Below are 12740 nucleotides of genomic sequence, written 5' to 3'. Positions count from 1 at the left end.
TACAGCAGTTTTTTTTTTTGTTTTTATTGAACTTGATTGGCAGATTATATTCACACTTACACTGAACAACAAGCACTGTGCTGTGACCACATCAAATTAGACAGATGCTTCCAGAATAAGGACAGTATTTTACATAACCCACTCAGTGCTTGTAGTCAGTAGGAGGTGTGTATGATCATCTGCCATCATTCCTCTTTAAGAATCCAGCCTTGTTTAGCTCTGTAACAAGGATTTACTGCACCATACGCTTACACGTGCAAGAAAAATGTCAGATCAAACACACAAATATTGTAGCCAATATAAATTAAAATTAGGTCATATCATTTAGATTTTTTTTATCTATGCTTTTTGTGGCTACAGCTGCTACAGATTTGTATATAGTTACCATGGTTACAGGTGTTATTCACATCAGTGCAAATCTTTAAATGTCAGCTGCTGAATGCGCGGTGCTTCTTTTTAACAGCAGGTCAATGTCAGTCCTAAGTGTGCCCAACAAGATCTGTGTAAAATCGTAATACTGGTCTGTGACACTTTTGTCTGTTATATAGATTTTTGAATTATCTGAACACCTTTAAAGGTAGATTTCATTCTGATGCACTTTTTGTTAAATTAGTGTAACTTCTCTTCACAATCAGATAGCAACCAATTAGTTCGGCAGTTTCACATTAAAACGAAGAATATTAATCATCTGTGGAAGCTATAAAACACTAAAAACATCAGCCAATCCTCCGGGTGGACCCTGCGCGGAGTATTGGCTGGTTGTCAATCTCTTCCTGCTCTGCACACACCAGAGAGGTACGTGCATGATGGCCGAAGTCACAGACCGCAGCTCGTCTTCAGGTAATCGCGTCCATGTGATTGGGAGGCGTGGCTTCGGAGTGAGCTCCGAGAGAAAGGGGCGTGTGTTTACTTTTGAAATCTGGCTGACTCTCCCTGAGTTTTCAAAATCTCCTACCCTACCTTTAAAAGACAGCTTCATGTGAAAGGTGTGACGTATAAGGTGCTATCGTCTGCATAATGATGTATATTACAGTACTAAGTTGAAAACACTTGTTGTAGGAGTGGGCCTAGTAAGGGTCCTTGTGGGGCACCTCACCAAATCAACCACAAACGGCAGCTTCATGTGAAAAGATGTGACACATAAGGCTTTATCATCTGCATAATAAAGTATATTACAAAAAGATCCTTGTAGGACACCACCAAAACGCAGCTCATTTAGCAGCTCTTACTTTTATAAGGCAGCCTATGTAGAACAAGCTGGCAGTTGTTTACATCAGAAGTCATCACAATAAAGATGAACATAGCCAATTGTAATCAGTGAACCCTGAAACACTTGCTTAGTGGATCTAACAGAGCGAGTATTGATAAGAGTTGAAGGCTGAGCTGACAGGGACTAACTTGACAGACAGAAATGGTGGATGTGTTTTAAATAAGGCTGAAGTTACTCCAGTAACCCAGACAGCCAGTTTGGCTGATCAGCAGAGATCAAAAGAAGGAAAGCATGAAAAGAAAGTTTTCCTCTTGTCAGTGTAAGTGGGAGGCCAGCGGTGCTCACAGTGGCTGTGATTGACAGATCCACACCGACCTGTAGAATTGAAGGATTTAAAGGAGGTGAGGAAAGTGTCTGCACCCATCATCACAGGGTTACTGTCAACCATGAGGAAAATTTTTCAATTTCACTCATTTTTTTTTCTTCGCCTGGCTCTTTAAGGCCCTCACTCCTCCATCCAACCTTCAACTTTATTTATCCCCCCTCCTCCACCATCACCACCGCCGCTTTCTTTCTCTTAACCTCCACTCGGCTGCCTCTGCTTTCATCTCCTCGCTTGGTCCAACTCGGACCTGACTTCTCTCCCTGCATACCCCCCTCTTCAACCCTTCCCTGCCCATCTACCATCTCTCCTTTCTTTCATCTTCCTCCTCCTCCCCTCTTCTCCTTCTCTGCTGTCATTTCTTCTCCACTCTCACTCCGACTGTGCCTCCCACTAACTCTGTCCTCTTTTATATTTCCTCCTCTATCCTTTCTTTTTTCCCTATGCCCATCTTCTCCATAATTTTCCACACCCTGCTGTCTGCCTCCTTTCCTTTTAAGTCTATTCATTCTGCTCCCTCTCCTTATTCCTTCCATTTATCTGTTTTTCTTTCTCCTCCTAATCCGACTTATTTCCTGCTTTCTCTGTTTTTCTCCTCCTATCTTCTCTCTTTATCTGTTTCATCTCCTCCTCCTCTCTTTCCCTCGATTATCCTGTTTCCCTGTATCCTAATCTTTCCCATGCTCTTCTCCTCATCTGTTTCCTTCCTCTTCCTCTTCTCATCTGTCGCCTTTCCTTGTTTCCTTTTCCTCATTTGTTTCCTTTCCTTTCCTTTCTTGTTATCACATTTTCTCCTCTGCGCATTCTTTCTTTCCTTTGTCCTTCTCCTCATCTTTCTTCACTCTCATGCTTCCTCTCCTCTCCTCTCCTCTCCTGCTGTCAGTCAGTGGAGGGTAAATAAAGGGGAGGTTATGAGGGCCATCCTGTCTGAACCCCATCCATCACACTGCCACTTAATACCCACAGCTGTCACTGCATGCACACCAGTGTGTGTTCCTCTGTATGTGTGTATGTGTGAGCAGCTTGAGTGTGTGTGTGTGTGTGTGTGTGTGTGTAGGATTTTCCAAATATCACATTAGTAATTGACAGAAGGTTACCGAAAATGTAAATACCGCTAAAACATGGGCCCAGAATGTTTCCCTTCACTCTGCTGAAACTGAATTATTTTCCTCCCTCTGTGTGTGTGTGAACAGATGATGGAGGGTGTGTGTGGTGTGGTGTGCAGGCCTGCTGGGCTGCGTGCTTCCAGCCCTTTCTGACAGTGAGCAGGAACACCACACAGGCTTTTTCCTCAGAGTGTGAACTCTGTCAGACATCCAGGTACAGAGAGAAACACCAGGACAGCTGCTGTGCAGGACATGATGCAGGAGGTGGAGGTCACAAGTTCTGGGAGAGAAAATAACTGACTGTTCTGCACAAAAAAAGCACAAAGTTTGTGATCTGTGATGCACCTGTCAATCAATACTAGCCTGTAGTGCTTAGTGAGGACAGCTTTACAAGGATGTAAATGTAAGAGTGAGAGTTTAAGAAAGGGAATAAATATCCATCTTTGCTTAAAGTTTTTTGCTGATGTAGAAAGCTCAAAAATAAGCCGGAAACCTGGAGAGTTCTTTCTTTTATTACAAGTCAAACTGAACCAAAGTATTTTTCTGATTCTTAAATCTCAACACTGAATGGCACCACTGTGTACCAAAGTGGAAAAATAGTGTGTATCAGAGCAGGAGGTAATATTTCACCATGATAGGGAGGACAAATTTCCACTGGGGCCAAATCTGTTTAGCTAGATGCTGACTGCCTATCAAGCAGCCTCTGGTGTGCAGTGCTGGCTGACAGAAACCATCTCCTGCACTCTGCAGGCACTGATCTCACCACAGAGAGGCCTCTCCCTCATCAGACCCTGCCAGCACATTACAGTGCCGCAGCCGCTTGCTGGCTCGGTTGCACTCGAAACAAGCTATTGAATATCCATTTTCCTCACATAAAGCATCTTGCGTCAAATCATGCATGGCCCAGCCGGTGGTGTCTATGCCCTTTTAATTGGTTTTCGATCAGCAATTGCCAGACATATACAAAGTACCTGCCAATTAACATCCTCTATTGATTCAGACAAAAGCTTAGCTGGAGCAGTAAAAAAAAAAAAAGACAAAAAAATGACATTTCAGGGGATTTTTCACAACACTGCTTTTGTGCTTTGCGAGTGGTGGCTAAATTCTATAATTGGTGCTTAGCTCTTGTCTCAGTGGGCAAAAAAAAAAAAAAAAAAAATTAATCAGCTCACGAATCTGCAAGAAAAACTGCAGCTGTTTGTTTGATTGCTAGAAACAAAAATGACTATCAAACAGGAAGGTGGGGAGGGGAAACGCCGGATTAAATTAAAGTCTGCCGACAAGAAGCTGTGACAAAGCGCACTGACACCTCTGAAAATGGAGCATCATCAGACCTGTGCATGTATGATAAGGTCTGATGATTAGATAGCATGCTCACACATTTAAGATCATGCTTTGTTAGTCGCAACAAAAATCTATTTAAATCAAGAGGGTGGTTGACAAATTCAACCAAACCGTGTCAGAAAATGCACCTTCCAAAGGGTCATTGAACCCAATTCCCAACACAAAGGTTTGCGAGTGGTTTTGAAACATCTTACACTGAATTCTGTGTTCAGCGGCACAAAAGGATCAAAAATGAGGGCTAGTAAAGAGTAGAGCTCAAAATGGAGGCTGGTGAAAGAAGACATGATTTCACATGACCTCACGTGCCTAAAAAAGGTCTTGATAAATCAAAGTGGAGTTATGATTTATGGAAGCAGCCAAGCGGACATGCAGCCACTGAGATGGACAGGACAATGCTGAAGCTGGGTAACCTTCAAGCAGAAAGGGCTCCACCTGCACTGCGGTAATTTGGGTGAACTCGAAGTTACACTGTTGGAAATATTGGTGATGGCTTCACCCATACAATCTCACACCGACCTCGTCACATGTTGGATGCATGATGGACACTGGCCTGCAAAGAGGTCAACTAAAGACTGCACCTAAAGGGTCGTGCAGGCAAAGTCCACAGCCCTGGAGAGCCTGGTTAGAGCTTTTTGAGGTGACCCTTTCGTACTAAAATTTCATCTTCACTTACTCTTTGTTGCAGTTTTTCCAATTTCATACAAGTTGTTGCCTAAAAAGGAGTCACTATCACAGTCCAATGGCGCCTATAGCTGCCAAAAAATGACAAACTGACACCATAAAGCTTTCATACCCTGACCATGCATCTGTAGGTGACTGTCAGGGTCACCTTTATACACTGATTACTGCTTGGAAGAAAAGAAGATGAGGAAGAGGAGGAGGTGTAAATAGCATGTGATGTTTGCAGCATGGAGAACACTTGAGTGACAGTCGAGGAAATGCTTGATGTTGATGTTTACAGATAACTCACACTCAGGATGACGGCTCAGTGTGGCATTAGGTTATTGTCTTTGTCCAATAATCAATAAAAGCTGACAACAATGTACTGTGTTGAATGGTAACATGAAACCTCAACTGAGATTCAAGACAAATCAGTGAAAATAAATACATAACTGAACAGCATATGTATATCATTTATATATATGTCATAAAAAGGGAGCCAAATTCTTTTGAATTATGTAAGAGCTTTAAGGAAATTAGGCTAATTATTGGATGAACAATAACAGAATTAGCAGCAACACTCATCCTTCCACAAATACAGTATAAGTAGGCAGTTAAACATTTTAATCCTAAATCAACAACAACAGTCTTCTAATAAGGATTCATGGGAAAAACCTCACCAAATAAAAGGCCTCGACTGTAATGACTATCACTGCACTCTCATGGCTCTTTGCCCCACAGCTGCCCTCAGTGATGCTCCTCCATCCCTCCTTCCTCCCCCCCTCCTCGGATGCTGGTTCCACTGGCTTCATTAGCTTCGGGTAGGAGCTAACATGGGGAAAGCCCCACTGCTCCAAACGCAGCAGCGCTGTCCCATTACATCGATCTGACTGGTGGAGCAGCAGCGGGGTTATGGCCACATAAAGGAAGAAATGTACTCGACACTAGGTTCTACTGGCACACAGAGGCTATCACATGGGAAGGGAGAGGCAGGTCACAATAGTAGAAGAGAGTTCTACTGGTCCTACTCTCATTCTTATTATAGTCTGGGGCTGGAATATATGAGGATGATATTCCAGCACTTGAAAATGGAAGGTGTGTGCATATTTCTCTGGCCACAGAGACGTGTCCCGATGCCAGCTGAAAATGGTGACCACGCCATGTTTACTGTTCTGTGTTTTAGGATAATCTTTACTCAGACCCTAGCCCTGTTTTAAAGGTAGGGTAGGAGATTTTGAAAACTCAGTGAGAGTCAGCCAGATTTTGAAAGTAAACACACGCCCCTTTCTCTCGGAGCTCACCCCGAAGCCACGCCTCCCAATCACATGGATGCGCACGTTGCTATCGGATTGTAAAGAGAAGTTACACTAATTTAACAAAAAGTGCATCAGAATGAAATCTCCCACTCTACCTTTAAGTGACTAACTTTAACCAGTCGTTTTGTTATGTCAAATCCAAACATTACAGCAAGTGAAAACAAAACAGCTGGCGGTGTCTGGGGAATTACACCTCAGACATCAGATGACGTAGGGCAATAAGTTCCATTAGCAGAAACACAAACATGCATAACTACCTAAATGTGCCTTTTTTGTGAGGAGACATTGACTTAGCATTGTCTTCGAATTTGATTAACCACAAACATCTTCTGATTTCATTGATTCTTTTAATGACCATGCCGTGATCGGCCCTCTGCAACAGTTGGCTGCAAACCGGCTGGCATGGAGTACACTTTTAAATGTAAATAATCCACTGTGTTACATTGGGAGATGACAGTGGCGGCACTATTATGGTTTTGGTGAAGCAAACAGGATGTCAGGATGGGTGGACTTTTGATGCAGCCCATGAATTGAGACCAAACTGGTGTCTTTGGCATCAGATTTTTCAGAATTTGTCTTCAAAAAGTAGACAGTAATAGAAAGACATGTTACGATCCAAACCTCAAGAATGAATCAGTAATTGATGCTTGAGTTAAAAAAAAAAGTTTTGTCAACTGCAGTTGTTCATGTTTTCTGAACCTAAATGTTGATTTTTAAGACATTAATAAAACAGGAGATTCTCAGTAATATAACGCTCCGTCTCAGTCGTTGTGTTACATCATAGAGCAGCATAGTGGCTCCTTATTAGCGGACTTGAATGCAGGCTTTGCGTTCCTGTGCTATTTCTAGTCCTTTGACATTCTAATAAGTTTAAACAGAGTTTTAAAACACAGCAGGCACTCAAGTTGTAAGTTTGAGGAGGGGGGGTGAGAATAATAAGATAATTTTCTTTTGTGTATTTGAATTTCCGTGTTAATTAAAGTGCGGCTGAATTATAAAATCACACACCAGACACAAACTAATGAGTGCATAAATTAAATAAAAACACACGTATCCCATGTGCTTCCATTAATTACAGTGAAACGAGCAAACAAAGAAGCCTGATTCCGAGACGTATTACTGGAATAAACGGTTGAGCCGAGGAGACATTTATGAAATAAGCATGCGAAGCGTGGTCTTAGATATGACATTAAACTTCGTGGTTAGCTTTATGTCTGATTATAACGGAGCTTTCGACAAAACCGAACACAACTTAAGACAACTGTGAAAAGTCCTGCTAGTGACGGACTGTGTTTTTCTGTGGCCTGGAAATCTTATTTCTGGTCACATTAGACGTTGTGTGGTATTCTATTTGTGATTACACACTCAGATTTTTTTGTCAGTCATATAATGAGATATCTATGTAAGGGGCGCTATTAGAGAGCAAAGGGGAAAGCGGTTAAGCACTTAAGAGTCATACCGACCTTTACAAAACTTAAAGCTAACTGAGAGCACTCAAACAGGATAAGCAATCTTCCAAAGGTCAAACACAGAGATTTGGGCATAAAAATGTGATTCCATCTGCTTTGCTAACCTTGGTGGTGCAAATGTTCAGAGGTTTCTCCGACCGCAGAGTTCGACCTCTGCAGAGAGACGTTTCAACGAAGCCATTAACAGGTGAAAAGAAGTGGAGAGTGGCTGAGCGCTCTGATAGCGCTACTGTTCCACAGCCGAGTGCAGCTGTGCACTGATATGACTGCGAGGGAGAGAAGTATCATTTCCATTTTAATTTCTACAGTATTATTTCGGCTGCCAGTCAAATACACAACTTTTATTAGGAATCCCTGTAAGTGTTGGATGATAAAATATTCCAATTGTGCAAACGTCTCCAGAGCTGCAGCACTGATAATCTCTGGATGGAATAGCTGAAGTGTGTGGATGGTGAAGGTGAAGCTGTGATAATAAATGACTGCTTAGAGGGATTACTTCGATGTGCATATTAAACATAACTGTTCAATTATCAATGAAATCTTTTACAAACCGAGCGGACGGGACACGACTCATCGATATTATTTCTCTCTGCATCATTAATTGGGCTTCATTTGCACTGAAAGACATTTTCCTTTTCTCTACGATGAAATCCGACCGGCTGGTAAGCCAGCGAAGGGAGTTCTCTGCGCGGCCATGGGAGGATCATGAATAGTGTTTAACTGCTCCAGCTGTTATACGGTGGTTAGCAAAGCAAGTGTGCCATGGAGAACTGCAAGATTCAAAAAAAGCTGAGCAGCAAAACTGCCGAGCGGTTGGTGCCAGAGGGAAGGACAACCAGGTGCTTATTTATGTCTGTCTGGACATGCTGAGGAAGCCTCTCTGTTTACTTTTGGAAACAGATGCCTGTTTTCACTGCGTACACACCATAATGCTGCAGGCAGCACTGTGCCGCGCTGCAGCTGGGCTTTTATACCCCGGGGCTTTATGCCTAACCTCAGCCTTCACCACAATATGACAACTCTAATCCTCAGCCCTCATTTACAAGTTTAAGAGGCTGCATGGTGGCTGAGTATTAGCCCAGGTGACGTGTTGCAAAGAAACCCACGTTTCCTCTCTTACTGCTATTATTAGGTGTGTTTCAACCACAGGAGCTCATTTAAAGGAAATGACTGTCATTAGTGTTGTGATAAGTCAGTACGACCTGACTCAATCCACAGAGTCAAAGGCCAACGTTGAGCTGTTTTCACTTGTCCTTTCTAAACGTTATCTTGCTACAGCTGGAATTGTGTGTCTTCTTTTACAGTTTTACCTCTGAATTTAAACATTTTACCCCAAAAATGGCCCTGACTGAGGCTGCAAAAACAACTAACTGTCCTCTGTTTCTCTGTGGTGTTTCCATCCCTTTGTTTTCTCTTCTTTTATTTATATTCTTAATTATGATGAATAAAAGTATTTGTGGTTTAAGCCCAGCTCTAAAACAGAGATGAGAAGCATGAAACTAGAACAGTGATTTGATTTTACTTCAAAACCCACACAAAAAAAGATCAGAAACAGCATACTTTCATTCTTTGTAAAACACTTTTTACTTTCAGTAATAAAGCGTCTCAGGCTGCATTTCATTGAATAATGATGAGTAGTAATTATCTATGACCGTATACGCAGGAAGGACTTCAGTCATGCTAACTGAGAAGGAGCATCTTTTCCCTTCAGTAAGTGACAAATCTGAACTTTATAGCAAAATCCAACAGACGCCCAAACAACAGCTGCTGAGCTCTCTGCCCATAAGAAGCCTGATTTACTGCATCTGTAAAAAAAAAAAAGCCAGATTCGTCTATGACAAACTCATCTTTCAAACAAAAACGCCAAAAAAAAGGCTGACATTGAAAGTATCTCCAAGAAATCATATTAAATGGCAGTTTTTCTGTCACTTCATGCAGTATCTCTGTACGCCAACAATGCAACAGTTAACCTGCCAGCCAAAACCTGAGAAGATTAATTGTGGGGTTGAACTCCAAGCAGTTTTCCACTCCTGGTCTATTTTAAGGAACTGTGGCATTATATTTTACTGCAATATAAAGTCCTGCAGTTTTAAAGAAACAGCAAAATTATGGCTAGAAAGACCTCGAGAACTCAAATATGTCTTCATCCAGTACAATTCAGGTGAAGTTTGACGAACTCTACAAGCTAGTTTTTCGCTAATATGCACATCAAGATTTTCCAAGAAGCCTCAAGGAACACAGAACCTTCAAAACCTTCTTAGTGCAAACTACTAATCCTGGTTTTTAGCCATTATTTCCTGACAGATCTATACACCACACATGATGCGTTCACCTTTAACATCCACAGCTACAGATAACCTTGATAACAACAATAAAGTACAAACTAAATGTCCTTCGTTCGTATACATCCCTAATTTTTCTCCCTGTATCCAGATGTTTGGACCTCATAAGGGCAGACATTACCTCACCAACACAGCCACCTCCAGGCTTTATCAAAAGTACCTTAGCGCAGCAGAAAAACACAATCTCGAGGAAAAATAATTGGCCTGACACGCAGATACACAACAAGATGGAAAAGGTGGAAGAAAGAGTGAGCTGCAGTCAATCAATCAGTGAAAAAGAATCAGCTCTGTGGAAAGGGCAAAGAGGTCCTGTCAGAGAGTGGAAATAAAACTATTGCCATTGGCAAGGTGGCCTGATGTTATCTTAAATATGTTGCGAGCTCCGACTTCAGGATCAAGCAGCCAGCATGTTTAAAGTGCATCCAGGAAAATCAGTATTCTGTGGGAAACTTTCACGCATCAAAGCTCTGCGTACTGTTTTGAGGCTTACCTGGAACAAAGCTCCCCTGCACCACCTCCTTGTACGCCCACCATCCTTCATGAATTTTTGGCGGATTTGGCTGTGCTGTGAGGTGAAGAGAAAAAGACACAGAAACAGGGACATCAGTCACTTATTCTTTTAACCATCCTCCTCATTTCCAGATATCCCGCTAACCTTCCCAGCTAGAGACGGCCTCAGAGCAAACAGACCTGCGTATGAATTCAGGTTTCGCACACGTGACGGGGACGCCTCCTCAGGCGCCGGTATGGAAATGCACTCAGTTATGTCGCTCGAGCAGTAGAAGAAAGTCAGGATTAAAGCAGGGTGTACAGTATAATTGAGGTGACAAAGTAAAGGTCTCAGTACAAAAAGCGAGCTGTGACCGAGAATTACCCACCGCACCTTCGGGATATTGCTTTTTACACCTCAACTCTCCCACCTGCCCCCCCCCCCCCTTCCTGTTCATTCACCAAATGAGAAAAGTGGGGCTTAATCGAGGGTCCAGAGGTTGCTCTGCTTGCTTGTCTTTAATGGAAGTTGAGGTGGGTGAACAACCTTCCTCCCTTTGCTATCCCGTCCAAACAGCCTTGGAGAGTGGGTTCAATTTCAGAGGGGTGGGCTGGCTGGACACGGTCCAGAAAAGGTTATTTTCTCTGAGGGCAAACTCACAAGCTGAGAGGGAGGGCGGTGGGAAACAGCAGTTGGCCTAAGGAGGGAAAAAAAAGAATCCTGTTCACTTGTTTCTTACCGTGATGAATTGTTTCTCCTTTTTTTTGATGGTAAATGAACTTGAAACAAGCACCAACTTTGATTGGAGTGGAGCTAAATCAGTGCACCAGCCAACCAGGCAGCAGTGTGTCAGGCTTTCGAAACCATTAGAGAGAGAGAGAGAGAGAGAGAGAGAGAGAGAGAGAGGCTGGCCCCCTGCCCAGCACTGCTGGACCCTGGCAAAGCATCCACTTAAAGTGCAACACAAGATCATTTATGAAGCTTTATGTCACCATTTTTCCAAAAGGGAAAGGTTATTTCAGAGTTTTAGGCTCAGTAGCCTGGATGGACAAAATCATTTCTACATATAGAAGTGACAAATAATGACTGCATCTCTGTGTGTCATGCTAAGAGAAGATCATGCCTTTAGAAGAAGAAAACTGACCCATGCTCACATGCATTATCACATCTCCTTATAGGTTAAACTGTCTTTTCCAGTAGTGTTTTTACAAAAAGTGTGACAGAAAAACTCAAGAGCCAGAGGCCAGATTAGGATGTGATTAAGCATCCTTCAAATTTTATCCTTAAGTACATTTAATGGCAAAAAATATTGAGTAGTTTGAGATCAAGACTTCTTCAGTTCAGGCTAAATTGAATCAACTCTCAGCTTCTTTTATTGTTATGAAACGCACCGAAACTAATTATAGAAACGAGCTCTGGAAGAAATGCTTCTTTCTATGCAGATGACACTCAAACCTCGTGCACATAAAAAAAAACTTTTAATAGCAATTTTTTTGTGCTACAACACTTGTTTTCTCCACAGAAAGAGTCACATTTCTGTGAAATTCAATGTAAACAATGTAATATGGCTTCCGCTGGATACTTTTGAGGAACATCAGGTAGGTGCTTCAGGCATGCTTCAAGAGCCTGGAGACAACCTAAAGCTACAGATTCACTTTAGCTTTACAGTTTTACTCAAAAAGTCCCGGCAGAGATGTTTTCCTGTAATAACCCTGCAGCAGCAGCAATTTACAAGCTTTACATTTAGGACTGCATAACATACTAAGACACAGCGGACTCACACTCAGCATCTTACTGGTCCTAATAGTAGATGTGAGGTCATGTTAGCCTTACAGGAGGATTCATTACTGTCAATGGTCATTGGTCAAAGCTAAACAGTGGTGGAATGTAACTAAGTACTTAAGACTTTTACATGTCTATACTTTACTTAAAAAATAATAGTGTATACTTTAGATATTTACTCCATTACAGTTTGCAGCTATTATCTATAAATATAATGTTTGTCATTACTTGTTACATTTTCTTCAAAATGTTCCTCGATCCACAGACAGAATTATGGATTGTGTTTCTATCTCTGAAGTTTGAACCAATCAAGCGCCTCCATCAGCTCCAGTGATAGCAGAGCTGGTGTTTGGCAGCAGACTGTCTCTGTCCCCCTGTCCTCTGCAGCTAACCTTGGATCCAGACTCAGCCTCCACTGAGCTGAGCCACAAGGGGGCGTATTTAAAAGACATGTTTGAATTTAGGGGGCCCAAAAATGGCAGGGGTTTAATAGTACTGACATCTGTAGAGGCAGAAGTATCACCATGAGCTACATCGGCACTCTTTATCAAGATGGCGCCACCTAGATGTTCAGAGACAACTCACTGTGTGAGTACTTTGAATAATTTAACTATGTTTAAAAGTACTTAAGACTTTTAC

The 12740-nt window shown here is 42.1% G+C and overlaps 1 protein-coding gene across 4 annotated transcripts in view; it reads right to left on the bottom strand.

Annotated features, from left to right (window-relative positions):
• ca10a (carbonic anhydrase Xa) overlaps nt 1–12740 on the bottom strand; it is a 358548-nt gene that overhangs the window by 134893 nt on the left and 210915 nt on the right. For all 4 annotated transcript variants that reach the window (XM_028408223.1, XM_028408220.1, XM_028408221.1 and 1 more), the window contains one exon: nt 10320–10394. In XM_028408223.1, coding sequence (XP_028264024.1) covers nt 10320–10394 — 75 coding nt within the window. The remainder of the gene's footprint in view (nt 1–10319; nt 10395–12740) is intronic.

This window comes from Parambassis ranga, chromosome 6 (assembly GCF_900634625.1).
Source record: "Parambassis ranga chromosome 6, fParRan2.1, whole genome shotgun sequence".
NCBI classification, from domain to species: Eukaryota; Metazoa; Chordata; class Actinopteri; family Ambassidae; genus Parambassis; species Parambassis ranga.
Note: the sequence above shows the minus strand (reverse complement) of the source record. Positions and strands in the feature narration are given on the sequence as shown.